Source organism: Vipera berus (genome assembly GCF_964194415.1).
Source record: "Vipera berus genome assembly, chromosome: 7".
Classification (NCBI taxonomy): Eukaryota; Metazoa; Chordata; class Lepidosauria; order Squamata; family Viperidae; genus Vipera; species Vipera berus.
In genome coordinates this window covers 27,841,043-27,856,097 of record NC_138209.1, presented here as the reverse complement: position 1 = coordinate 27,856,097, position 15,055 = coordinate 27,841,043, and the positions used below count along the sequence as shown (strand labels likewise).

General features: G+C 35.3%; 1 protein-coding gene across 4 annotated transcripts in view; it reads right to left on the bottom strand.

Annotated features, from left to right (window-relative positions):
- Positions 1 to 15,055, bottom strand: part of LRBA (LPS responsive beige-like anchor protein) — a 370,944-nt gene that overhangs the window by 24,967 nt on the left and 330,922 nt on the right. For 3 of the 4 annotated variants that reach the window (XM_081332066.1, XM_081332068.1, XM_081332067.1), the window contains 4 exons: positions 12,371 to 12,460; positions 6,803 to 6,995; positions 4,810 to 4,872; positions 877 to 1,032 (listed from right to left, as the gene is read on the bottom strand). In XM_081332066.1, coding sequence (XP_081188192.1) covers positions 877 to 1,032; positions 4,810 to 4,872; positions 6,803 to 6,995; positions 12,371 to 12,460 — 502 coding nt within the window. The remainder of the gene's footprint in view (positions 1 to 876; positions 1,033 to 4,809; positions 4,873 to 6,802; positions 6,996 to 12,370; positions 12,461 to 15,055) is intronic. The other variant, XM_081332069.1, reaches the window with a different exon arrangement.

The following is a 15,055-nucleotide window of genomic DNA, read 5'->3' as shown; positions in this document are numbered from 1 at the left end:
TGAGCCACCGCGTCCCTTTAATGCTCCCTAGGATCTACCTAAATTTTCCATTTGGCAGAACTAATGAACTTTCAGAATGATGCAAAAAGAAGGGAGTAAAGGTACCATTGTATGGCAAACAATATCTCAACTGGTGATACAATGTTAGCAAAAAGCAATACTTGATGTCTTGAAGACAGAAAACAATAGGCTGATAGAAAGAGATGGATGTATTTTTGTTTCCTATGAAGTAAAATATCACAGAAGTAAAGTTACAGAGATGTTTTGGAAGAATCAATTGTTTTTCATATACTTGACAGCAAGGGTATAAAATTTGATATTCCTTCTTTTTTAAAAGTTAAAAACAAAATTAATTAATATAGCTAATCCTCAACTGTAATTGAGCCTGCCAATTATAGTTGTAAGTTGTGATGGTTGTAAAGCAGGTCATCATATGACCGATCCCATTTTATGACTTTTTGTGGCAGACATTAAGTGACCACCATGATTGTTAAACAAGTACTATGCTCATTAAGTGAACCCACTGTACGGTGACTTTTGCTGGAAATAGAAGTAAACGCTGGTTTTCAGCAAAAATCGTAGTCATGTGAGTAAGGGATACTGCAAATGGCTATATAAGTGGTCTGGTTACCAAGTGACCAAAATGCAGTCTCATGACTGCAGTGGGGACCAGCTAGAGGAACTTTGGAACTGGGAAGTAAGTATCTTTTGTGGGATCCTCAGAACTTTGAATGGTTGCTAAGTGACCAATTTAAGACAAGGACTACCTGTAGTCAGTTGCTGGCTTGTAAAAATTGTGCAAAAACAATGTTATAACAGTTTAATTAAACATTTTCAAAAGTTTCAGAAAAAGATTAATGTATTACATTAACTCACCTGTATCAGTAGAATACACCCGAAAACTTTTATCCCAAAATCCACAGACCAGGATATAGCGATTATCTGAAGTGATAACAAAGCACTGGGAATGGACTTGAATACTTTGGTCCAGAAGATCTGTGATTTGCCTTCTGTGCATACCTGTATTGCTAGCTAAAAAGGAGAAAATGAAAAGACAAGAGAGAAATAATAGTTTACTCCAATTGTAAAATATGTTTTAGTTTCTTGCCGAACAATCCTAAATCAATAAGAATCTGTACCTCTAATTCTTGGGAGCCTTATTTCCATTTCTTTTTGCCCAATTTTAATACAAGGTGCTCAGATTATTTCAAGAAATAAATCTTATAAGGCTCTATCTCCCTCAAAACTAGGGATATGATAAAATTCATTTTTAGTGCAAGTTCAGCTAGCAAAACAAATTAGAGAGACTATAATTTTAGTAGTTGTTGTTAGTTGCGAAGTTGTGTCCGACCCATCGCAACCCCATGGACAACATTCCTCCAGGCCTTCCTGTCCTCTACCATCTTCTGGAGTTCATTTAAGCTCACACCTACTGCTTCAGTGACTCCATCTAGCCACCTCATTCTCTGTCGTCCCCTTCTTCTCTTGCCCTCAATCTTTCCCAACATTAGGCTCTTCTCCAGTGAGTCCTTCCTTCTCATTAGGTGGCCAATTTTAGTAAATATACATTAATACAGCTTAAGTTTAAAAGGTACAGGTAGTCCTCAAGGTACAAATGGCTGTTTATAGGCTGTTTGAAGTTAAAATTCACCACTGTGTACTTACAACAGGGGTTCAAAATTGCAACCCTCAAGAGACTTCTGTAGTCATGTGCTCTGGATTTGATCACTCCTGAAACAGCACCCCTTTTTAGTCCTGTGATTGCCCTTTGGGACCCAAAAGTGGCCTGCAGTTATGATGGGCAAGTTACAAGGCCCATATGGCTGTGCCTGTTGTTTTCTCCCTAGTCACATGACCAATCAAGATCCGGAGACTTTGTAGCTGGTGCACTTTTTTCTCCTCATTGCTGCCATGTGGAGGACTAGAGTAGTAAATATCTTCTTGCTCCCCTTGTTGCTTCTTTCGTTGCTGTTAGTACCGTGGAATGCCGTAGTTGCCTTTGTAAGTACTTTAAAATATTCTTTTTATTATTGTACTGTGTTATTTGTAAGGATTGTTCGTTAGAAGTACAAGTTGCTGTACTTTTTAAAATACTTTTCAAAGGTAAGGTTTTTTTCATTACTGTCCTTATATGTATTTGCCTTGGAATTGTTTGCAGAAATACTAGTACAGAAAGCATATTCAGTACTGTACAGTTCCTTTGTATTCTACTGTACTATGTTTATTTGCAATTGTTTTGAGATTGCTTGCAAAAAGTTCCTTTGCATTCCACTTACTGTGTTAATTTGTGTGTGCTTTGAGATCACCTGTTTTTGTTTTTAATTAAAAAGCAGCTGATGTGCACTGCTTTTAGTCACCAGTGAATGTTTCTAGTGCTTTAAGATAACTCATCACTACAGTAAGAGCCTTTTTCCTCCTCTGCCAATTTTCTCTTTTTCCTGTGGAAATGGTTTCTTATTGGTTTCAGCCTCTGGTTCACTTAACAATTGTGGAAATCATTTAACAACCCAAGGAAAACAGCAAGCCCGATTTTCTCTTTCACTTAACAATTTGATCAATTTGCTTAACAATCGTGGTAAAAAAAAATGACATAAAAATGAGTCCAATTCATTTTATGACAATTTTTATCTATGACCCTAATGGATAGGGTCCATTAGGGTTATGCCTTGAGGACTACCTGTATATAGTTATATAACCCTTAATGATTTAATTCATTATGCAGATTGTAGATCACTAGGAGCTTTATTTGAAGAGGGAAACCTGTGGTATATGTACTGCAGCATCATTGCATATATACAGTAATCATAAGATATAGTTAACACGGTATAGATAAATATAATAAATATAAGGTGGAAATTGGGTATAGTAGTTATTTAAAGGATAACATCAGCTAACGTTTCATCTATGTTTCATTTAAGTATTATAAATTGTGGTTGTCAACCCTGCTAACACCGGATGTTCTTGCTTTGACAACAGATGGAAATGCAGCCATTTTCCTCTTTTGCTTTTAGAGTTAGTTGATGCTGGGAGGGGGAATGTGGATGAGAGTCCAGCTAGTCATAACAATAATAACTCAGCCGTGGGAATCCAAGGTTATTGCGCTCAGAGTTGATAAATATTTGGTGGGCTGGAGAGCTGGGGAGAAAGTCCATGCTTCAAGCTAATTGGGGAATGTGATTTATGACTGTTAATTGGAGGAGGGAATTGTGCTTTGCTATTTTGTGCCCAGGGGAGGGGAATTCAGTTTTTGGCTTTAACTATATATGCAAGCGATTGTAAATGTGGGCTGGCTGCTGGCTGCTTGAAATGTGATCACATGACCACAGGGGGCACTGGCCATCAGAACTTCAGAACTGGGTCATAGGTATGTTTGGGGTGGGGGTCCACATTACTTCGAACATTCACTAAGTGACCGGTCATAAGTTGAGGACAGCCTGTATTTAAACATTTAAAACTTTCAACTTTCAGATCATTTGCAGTAATTTACAGTATTAATAGAAGTAAAACATCCTAAAACAAGCTGCTTAAGTGTTACTTCCAGATATAAATTCTAGCTATAACTTAAATGTTATCAATAGTTATATGCAACATAATTCTTAATATGTTTAGTGTAGTATCTTTTTCAGACTACCCTTAGATTTAGCATATTTATGTACTAATTTAAGTGCCATTTATTCAATAGGTACTAATATGAACAACACTAATTTTGCATTCCATGATTCCCTCCCTCTGTCAAGGGGAGATAATCTCAGAAGCCAATCTATTAGTTGCATGCTAATTATTAATGTGGAATAAACATCAAAGAAAAAGGCATAGGTGTGTTATTGTACTACATTTCCAAAGTAAAATTACATCCTGTATTTTGCTCATACCAAGAATAAATCTTGCAGACATCCATGATAAGGGCTGAATAGAATAACAGCCCCACGCTTTAAACATTGAATATAAAATGTTTATAGTTCATCTCATAAATATCTAATGAAGCTTTCCAAGGGTTGTGATAAATACACTACAGAATATATTTTATGAAATTCATTGATGCTAAAAATAAAGGTTCAGAAATAATCTAGTGCATTTTTTCTTTGTGATTTAAGCAACAGCACTATAATACAATATTTGTGAATCAAATGTATTACAAGGTTTAATCTAGCTGAGAAACCATCTTCCTGCTTCCCTGGTTCTGATCTCGAAGTCAACCATACTTTAGGGAAAAAAAGTACTAATATCCTAACCTCAAAATGACTGAGCAATTTATTTCAACTCTGGAAGGAACTGCTCTGCAATTACACATTAATTCCATCAGCCTGAACAGCAGGCCTGTGGAAAAAAGGATTGATCTCCTGTAATTATAAAATTCTGGCACCAGAGTTTTATTTTTCACAACACAGTGCCGTTAAGAACCCTACTGTTATTATGAAAATTTCCTCAGCAAAGAGCTCCATCGCATTACTGGTGCACCAATTCATCATAACGTGCCTTGCTCTTGCTCATCAACAAGTCTGAGTGATGAAAAGGCCCAATATTATCCTGACAGGACTTCATGCGCATTCTCAATCACACATTATTACGGCATTCATATTAATTTTCATTGACACACGTCCTAGGACTGTTCAAATTAGGCAAACCAATGAGGGGGAGTTGATGAAATACCAGCATAGCCACAGCTCATTGCATTCCAATTTGCATGCAAATGGTTTATCAGGAAAATTCCATTCCCAGCAACCAGCAAGTGAAAAACAACCGTAATCTACACTTCAGGGCCACCATACAGAGCTTAATGAATCGCAAAGAGAGAAGGAAGTGACAGACCTATGAGAGGATCGATTTCCACTGGCAGCTGGTATGGCTGGTCCTGTACAGCACCTTGACGAGCTAAAAGAATGAGAAGAGGCTTAGAAACAATGCTGTTTTAGGTATTAAAATCACCAAAAAATCATATAAATCAAGAATTATGTCATACTGTTTTTTTTAAAAATTGGTCCCCTCCCATTTATTAAATTCCACCAGCCAAAATTTCAAGTTTTTTTAAAGGTTTGCTTATACATTTATTTCATCATTTCTGTTCTCAATGTATGCCATCACCAGAGATTTGGGCCATAAACTATAGCAGATGGTTAACCGGCAGCTTCTCATATTGCAAAAAAGCAAAACAAATGGTAAAGAATGCTGAAAACAAAATGTGATAGCCACTTGCTAACTATCGTGGATCTCATCTCCTTTCTTTAAGGGAACAACAACAAAAAACTTTGAGTAGGATAGCACAATTATGTGATTTTAGATAATATAATACAAAGGGGTATATCATGATATAAAAGTGGTGTAAACTGAGGAAGATCTCATTTGTAATTTTAGTTTTGTTTAATGAAAATGTATGAAAAAATTTTGTATTCAAAACATTTTTTTAAAGCTAAAATGCAAAATAATTATTCCCAGAACATTTTTCTCAAAATATCAATGAAACTTTGCAATAATGGAAACTAGCATAAGAAATATCATATGCCCAATATCTCACCTTTTCACAGGCATATTGCAAAGCATATGCTTATCATAAAGCCAGCTTTACTGGAATGATTACATAATTCATGTGGAATTCAGAAGTCTGTGATCAGTAAAATCATAATAAGCAATATAAGTTTTTTTCTCTATAAGGATAGATGTTGTACTGTACTCAGCAGTGAAATATTGTTAAATCAGCAGAATGAAGTATATACAGTTTTATTTACCTATGTCAAATGAAATATGATTTCAATATTTTTCATTTTTTTTTAAAAAAATGGATAGGAATTATACAGTAAAATAACAAACAATATTTTAAACAAGAATAAAAAAGCCAAGAGACAAGGAAGGACATTGAAATAGCTGGTAGTAATAAAACAATGGACATTGGTTTTTTTCATAGAAATTTGATGAATTTCAAAGTCAAAAGCAGCAAGGAAAAGTTGTGGACAAAGGATTTGATAGGAGGGACGTTTTCATGAAGCACAAAAGGGTTAATAGGGAAATGAGAATAATTGAGAACAGAAATATAGGATGTATTTACTATTTACTGATACAATTTGGTTTAAATGTAAAAGCAACCACAAAGATAAGCTGTTTTTCTCCAATATCCTGCCAACTGACAAGCAGACATTATCCATTCCCTGACAGTTCAGAATAAATCTGGAGTAAAGTTGTTCACCTATCAGGAATAGCCTTTCAACCAATTTACCAACTGATACATGAACATTTGTATTCAATTACAATTATTCCTAGACTGATGGAAAACCTTGATGTAAAATGCAGATTGACAAAGGACATTTAGAAAATTACAGGGGTCATATGTAATAGCCCTAAAATGATATATATTTTATATATTTGTTTTCACCATTAAAATTTAAACTGACACAGCAAACCAAGGATAATTCAAAGCTTATAGATGTTTTAATGTGGTTTTTGAAAATAACCAATCAAGATTAAGTATTTCAACTCTGCCTACAGTTTTGTTTCCAGATTTTCTACTAAGAATAATAGGAAACTAGCATCTTGCTAGAAATTGTAAAACCTATGGCTTATATTGCTCAGGTACTTAGTAAGACTTGATGCCAAAGAATGAGGCTGGTATTCTTATAATGTATTGTTATACAGAGTTTGCATAGCTTACTGCATGACATTTCTGAAATGGTTGGAAGCTCCATTGCACTAATGCAACTATGCTTATACTTCTTAAGATTCAATCTACTATGGAAAACCAAGTTACAGCCTTTTTGCACCTTACCACCACACACCAATCTTCTAATTATGTAATCAATATTTCTATACTCACCAGGAAGATTGTGCCATTTATTCACAGCAAACAGTCGGTTGACAGTGACAGTAATCACAGCAGGATTTGTCAAGCCAGGGTGAGTGTTGGCTACTACATGTGTTACAGGAGAGTTGGATGGAAATTTTAGGACCATGATGACATCCTGTTGTGCTTGGTCTGTGAACATCAATGGACTCTGGAGAAGGAGATACTGTTGAGTGGGGAAAACAAGATCCCAACCACGAGGGGAAAAGGGAAAGGCAAAGAAGATTGGAAAGATAAGAAAGTGCAGGAACAGTGAAGACCCCGCTAAAAGAAGCAAGAACCATCAGCAGCTGCAAGTGAATACTAATGCAATAATTTTTCACAGGACTACGGAAACAATATTTTGATTTCACATTAAAAATTACATTGACAGAGACAAAAATCTAAATCCAACATCTACAGCAAGTCATCATTAAACTATTTCCAGGTGTCTGTGTATTAAAATTGCTAAGCTTCTCAAGCACCAGATTCAGGTGAAGAAAAGAAAGCCCCAATAAAAAAAGGGGGGGGGAAATCATGAAGATGAAAATCTGTTCTCCAAAGAACTGTAAAACAGCATTAAAGATCAAACTATAAATGTCTTAGCAAATTAAAAATGGATACACAAATTAAGTATGCAATCCATATATGCTGTGCATGCCTTCTAGGACTGTGCAATGCTTTAAATTCAGAACCAGGAGCAGGCTTTAAGCCCAGCATTTAGCATATACGTAATATCTGTCTGCAACTTGTTAAAGCAGCTGTGTCATTTGTCTGAAATGGTATAGGGTTTCCTGCCTGATCAGGAGCAATGGGTCAGACTAGAAGACCTCTATTATTACTATTGATCATTGGACAGTCAGCCAGATGTTCAGACTGGGTTTGGCATTTTTGTCTACCTATCAAGTCCTTACCAAGGGTCTGGGATAGGCAGATGTGGATGTTTGGTGGTATTATAGATATTGTCGCAGGATGGGAGCAGTTGCTAGTAAGGCCGCCTTTTGCAATTGACTAATGGCAAATTTGTCAATGCCAATGGTGTTCAAGTGGTGCTCTAGTTGTTTTGGGACTGCACCCAAGGTGCCTATTACTATTGGTATTACCCTTGCTTGCCTTTGTCACAGTCTTTCTATTTCTATTTGTAGGTCTTTGTATTTTGTTATCTTCTCCAATTCTTTCTCATCTATTCTGCTGTCTCCAGGCACTGCCATGTCCACTATCTAGACTTTTTGTCTTTCTTATCGACAATTGTTCAGTCTGGGATGTTATGTTGCAGATGCTTGTCTGCTTGAATTATTATTATTATTATTGATCATCGCACAGTCAGCCAGATGTTCAGACTGGATTTGGCATTTTTGTCTACCTATCGAGTGCTTACTAAGGACCTGAGATAGGCAGATGTGGATGTTTGATGGTATTATAGATATTGTTGCAGGATGGAAGTAGTTCCTAGTAAGGCCACCTTTTGCATTTTTATATTATTATTATTATTATTATTATTATTATTATTATTATTATTATTATTATTATTATTATTATTATTATTACATGATCACATGTCTGCCCTCCACATGTCTGCCCTGGAAAAAGACATAGCTTCTTTAAAAAAGTAGCAAATGAAGAGTCTTTTTTGAATTGAACTTGAAGTATTATTGTATACAGCTTGAAAACCTTGAAGTTCATGTAGGAATATTAATTCAAATTAATTGTAGAATATAGATTTTTACAGCTACTATATTTTGATGAACTGAATATGTGCTGATTTTTCATTAGACTTATAACTAGCCTCTTCAGAGCAGAACAGTGTTATATGATACCAAATAAGGATATGACATCTGAAGTCAAATTCCATTTTAGACCTGTTCTGATGAAGCTAGCAGTGTGGTAGCTAACATTCAGCTGAATCAGCATCTATTCATTGTCTCACACAACATTTCTAGGAAATCATTTCACTAATCAATCCACATTAATTTAATTTTTAACCAAATTTTTGGGGCTACTATTCAGTTATATTACAGATAGCATGGCTTCATTCAAAGTTTCCCTTCAGTATCTGCTTCATTCATGATACAAGCCTATAGAAGTAGATTTTAAATAAGCATAGATGTAGATTTTAAAAAAATAGATAAAAGTACAGATATGAATTTTAAAGAAAAATAAACTAAAGAATAAACTAAACCAAGTTCAATGTCATTAACTAATATGTTGCATTTAACTAATATGTTGTATTGAAAATATTTCCAAATGAAGAGTTCTTAATTTGGAAATATTATTAATCAATCAAAAGATTTTCCGCTGCTTTTCCATCTTTTCCTCCACAGCTGATTCATTTTTGGTAACAAAAATCAATAATATAAAGCAGGGATATCATGCTGGCAGGGGAATTATGGAAGTTGAAGTCCACAAGTCTTAAGGTTGCCAGGTTTGGAGACCCCTGAAATAAAGTATGAGGTGGGGGGAATCAGGAAAAGTTACAAATAGAAGAGGATATAATATTGCCAAGCTCCATAAGGCTAGCAAGTTCAGGAAACACTGGATTTCTGGAAATATTATTGTTACTAGTAGGGTAATATAAACAAAGCCCAAAAACCTATCAAAATAATTCTGTCACACAATTTATACCTAATGTAATTAAGGCAGAGTTACTGAGTCTCTTTCTCACACTTCCCACCCTCTTGGACTCAGGATTCTCTTTTGTAATGTGCCAACCCCATTTCTTCCCTTAACTGTCTTACTGCCCCCTCCATGTTCTCAAGGTCCATTATACATTCCACCACAAAGATGAAACTCTTATGTTCCAACTAATAGTCAAGGATGAACAATTTTACAACAATAGCATAATATCTCTAACTATGTTTCATTTAAGTATCTCATAGATGTCAAGAGGTTAGCTTAATCTGAATCTAACCTAATTAACAATCATATTTTAAGTCAAAGTTTTATAAATAAAATAAAATAAATTTCTAGCAATTCCTTGGTTGCTATGACACTTTTTCCTAATCCTTCCTCTTCCTAGAAAGCTACAATTCAGTATAGCTCTTCTAGCAGAACCTCATGGCTATGGAGCTACATAGACCTAGAACTACAACTTGGCAGCAGGAATTTTTCATATAGGACAGAGCAAACTAGGTCTGCAGTATGACAATGTATAAATAGGAAAACAGTCATGCCAATACAGACTACCTATTTAATATCACTCGCCTAACGCACTGCAGACTTTTCAATTTTTGTTTTAATGTTTTACACTTTGCAATTTTGCATCCTACCTTCATAACTCTATTTGATAATAGAAGTTTCATTTGTTAAGAGGATGACTTTCTTTGCTATGTACTGTCAGATCAGAACCCTAACATCTGTAGAAGAGTCACAAAATTTTCTTTCAGCGTCTATTGTTTAACATAAGGTGCCAGGCCAGAAACCAGAAAACTTACTCCTTCCTTAGGCATGAAACCAACTGGATGACCTTGGGTCACTCAGCCCTAGGAAGGAGGCAATGGCAAACCACTTCTGAAAATATTGCCAAGAAAAGTACAGGGACTACTTCATGTAGTTGCTAGGAATCAACACTAACTTGGGTGTGCAGAGGCACATATATACACATCCTTTAAATATTACATCAGATTAAATACACTTATTTGATGAAGCTATAAAATAACTGATGTCAAAAGAATGATCAAGGTCCAGTCTTTATAACTCTCACTACTAAGTTTAACATTTTGGAAGTAGCAAATTACAGCCATTTGCTCCTATTCTAACACAAGTGGTATCAGGTTATATTATCAAAATCATACTTTCTCATATTTTCTGATACTGTTTGAGATAACTAATATGTAACAGCTGAGCCAATAAAAGAACTCATTGTTAGTGAGCATGGTATTAATATAGACTCTGCTGAATAGTTATTATTTATATATTTATTACTAATATTATTTGTGAATATTCCTGAAATACTATTTTTTTTGAAAGGCATTGTATTTTTGGAGTTTGAATACAGTGACAATGGTTTTTGCCTATTTATCATTAGTTGTATATGTACATTTAGTATCTTTTTATAGATAACTAATAAATAATACATTTGTCATTTTATATCCCTCCTTTGAAGAAACAGCATTAAGAGTACTTAGAAAAACATGCTGCACTATGAATTACTATTTGTAATCTTAGCATGAAGGTGTAAATAAAAACAACTAATAAGCTACCCAGACACACTTTTGAGCAAGTGGCTAAAAGCCAATCAATATTATGAGTTAATCCTCCCTGGATGCTCATTCAATTAAAGGTGTCAGTAATGCCTCATCTGATGTGGCCTCAATTAAATCCAGCTATCTGATGGTGTGAAAACACAAGGGGATACAGCAACAGCAGCCAAACCAGACAAATAGGCAGCATCCTTGTGATTGCTAATTACTACACCTGGTGCATATTATGGCCTGTGCACTTAACACAGCCCATGGTGCCTTTAATGTCTTCTCCACACAGAACCCAAAGAAATTAGGGTAACCTTTAGCTATTAAAGCAATCATTACAGTGGTAAAACTTTGATTTGGTGATCTAAAAAGTTAACATAGCATGGAATGAAAATTTTTGTCATTCTCAACACCTAAAAAATTTAAAACACATAGAATAAAAATGTGAACTTTAAAACTCCTCTCTGAAGTTATAGTTTATAAAAGATTTGCAGAGATGCTATAGTCAGTCACATGTTTGCCTCTGTGGCAGAGGTCTGAACTCCTAAAATTGTATCTTTTTTGCATACATATTAAACTCACACAGTCAGTACATACATATAGACATGCACAAATGTGTGTGATCTGATTTTGTTAATTGCCTGAATTAAATTCTTGATTTTCAAGCAAATAGCTATAGTGTTATCTGACTTTAAATGAGTGATCTAAATCCATCCACTAATTTCAAAATGTTTACACAAACTTAATACCATACTTTTTAACAAATTTGGGTAATAGCAGTATTGATTAAATTTATCTTTTGATTTTATTTTTGTTTTTACTTCAAAAGACATTATTAATTTCTTTCCATTTCTGTATATCTCTCTCTTTTATTTCTACATTACATTTCTATGTGGAAAGGAATATCAAATACTAAGAGCAGATTTTAATATCATCCGAATATTTTTGAACATATAGCTTTGTAAAAGCCATATTTTGTACACCTGCCCACGTACAAAAAGAGAATAAAATGCACACTGAGTTTAGTAACTGTGATCATATTATGTTGTCCCTGAAATTAAAATGGAGCATCATTATTTAAAAAATATTATATTCATCTGATTAAACTTAAATAAGATCCCTAAAATAAATTTTAAAAAGTATTTTAGAAAATAAGCTTATGCCATGAAATGTACTCCAGTGGAATTCCAATAAATTGTAATGGATTATAATTTCAGTGGAAGAATATATATTTTAAAAAATTTCACTATAAAAATATTAGTTCCGGTATGCATGCAAAATATTTGCATTTTATACGTTTAAAACAAAAAAAGATTTGTGTATTTGAATTCAGAATAGTCTTTTTACCAGAGTATAAAATCTGGACCCTACTTACCAGCTGCATAGCAGAACTTCTTGGAGGATGTGGTTCTATAAGCACTTGGGAAGGAGTCTGTCCAAAACTTCGGATCTGAGCTTCCACTGCCTGGGAAAGACATCATCAATACATTCTTATATGGGAAAAGATTATCATAAATTACATTAAGAAATACTCACCATACTGAACATTTGCTTCATTGCTGTGTGTTTGTCATACTGAGAAAGTTATAAATAATTACAAGATGAGTACGTTTTCCTGCTTTCTCTAGTAATAAAGAGACTACAGACAAATATATTTTCTTTGGCAGCAACTTTATGTGCTTGTTCTATATGTTTATGTCTGAAAAGAACTACAAAATGTAATTTTAAAAAAGGGTTGGGGGGATGTGAAATACAAAAAGAAATACAAGATTATCTGTAAATTTAGTCAAAATAATGAGAATGATTAAAATATTCCAAATGCATTATTTATTTTCAATTTGTCCATCATATATATTTAGGCAGTATACGTACAACTGAACTGCATCTAAAGAGAAAGCTCTTCGCCATCTTTTTGCAATTTCACCTGCTGTTTCTGAGATTTCTAGGTGCTACAAATCAATGATACAGACCTTGTTTATCAGCCATGTTTCTGAAGCCTCTACAATCACTGAAATCTATTGCAGGGAACTAAGGAAGAATATGGCCTATTTTGCAGGCAATGAGAAGAAACATCACCAAAATACAGAAGGCATATTGCTTTAGAAACAAGGCAGAGATGGAAAAGTTATATGAAAACTAACATTTAAGTTTATAGAGTAGCTACATTGTGCCTTTGAGTCAGTGTTGACTCATGGTGACAAGTCCTTGCAGTTTCCTGCTTCCTAGGGCTGAGAATGAACAAGTGGCTCAAGATCATGCAGCTATCTTCGAACCTTAGATGGGATTAGAATTCAAGATCTCCTGGTTTCTAGCTTGGTGCCTTAACCCCTACACATAACTGCCTCTCTTTGAGATTTTAAAGATAACCCTGTCTTCATGAATACTTTTCATAATAATAGAAAATAAATAACATGTTAACATACAAAACAAAACACTACAAACCAGTTAATCTTATAATCATTCAGTTCAATCATTTAATCATTCAATTCCTTAATCATTTACCTGAGAATAAATTTTACTGAATGTAGTATCATTATCAAAACTTTATTATTGTCATAGATCAGCACAAGGAAAGGGGGGGGGAGTAAAATCAATACAAGCTGAAGCTTTGCACGGGCTCACCACAGGGCTGCGTGCTTAGCCCCTACCTGTATTCACTGTACAAATACGATTGTGTATCGTCCGACCCATTCACTGCGATCATTAAGTTTGCAGATGATACCACCGTAGTGGGTCTCATTACAGGTGGAGTTGAAACAGCGTACAGGGGGGAGGTACAAAAACTATCCTTATGGTGTTTAGAGAACAACTTGCACCTGAACATCGGCAAGACAAAGGAGATGGTGCTAGAGTTCAGGAGGAAAAGAGAGGAACCTGCCCCACTTTACATTGGGGGGGTCTGTGTGGAGAGAGTCTCCTCCTTTAAATTCCTGGGAGTCTACCTCTGTGAAGATCTTACCTGGAAAGTCAGTACAACACACGTGGCCAGAAAAGCCCAACAGAGACTCCACTTCCTCAGGATCTTGCGGAAGAACAGGGTAGAACAATGACTAATGACCTTCTTTTACTGGTCTACTATAGAGAGCATCCTCTCACACTGTATTGTGGTTTGGTATGCTGGCCTGACAGCCGCAGATAGGAAGATATTACAGAGGGTGGTGAGCACAGCACAAAACATCGTGGGCTGTCCCCTGACACCACTGGATGACATCACCAGGGCTCGCTGCCTTAGAAGAGTAAGGAATATTCTCAGGGATGACTCACACTCTGGTCGGTACCTCTTTACTCTCCTACCATCGGGTAGGAGATATAGATGTATAGCCAGATGTACCAACAGGCTGAAGAACAGCTTCTATCCATGGGTTGTCAGGCTCCTGAACGGGAAATAACTCTATGTATGATTGACTTGCGACGCCGGTGTGATGTGCAATTAGCTCACATGGTGTAACAAGATGGTGGGTTTGTTGTCACTGTGAGTTGGGGGGGCACAGGGAGGCTCAGCCAATATCACTGTATACATGTTGTACTTTGATAATAAAGGTTCATTCATTCATACAACTCACAGAAGATACACCAGAATCTAAAACAATTAAGAAAAGCTGAAAAGGTGTAAAAATATGTTTTAAAACAGAAAATTTATATAAAAACTGAAAGAAAATAAAAAAGGGGTAGCATAAAGGTGAACATGTGAAAGACTATATTTATCAAATTTCAGAGCATTCTAGTATGGTGAACTAGTTGTTCATTAAGTCTAATTTATGGTACAGGTCATCATCCAATGAATTTTAAGCACTGGTGGGCAAAAGGCAAGTTCAACCCATCTGTGGATTCTTCATTTGTAATGCTGGAGAAGAGGCTAGTACAAATGTCTTTATATAGCAGGCCCTGGAAAACTGATGCTTTGTTGTTTCTGTGCATCCAAATTTATAGGGCATTTTCTCTTGGGTAAGGAATCCATCTATACCTACCTACTACCTACTTTATTTTGGTAAGAAATGGGTGAATATGTAGGTATGTTTGTATGTATGTCTGCATGTATTTATGTGCTTGTGTGCATTTG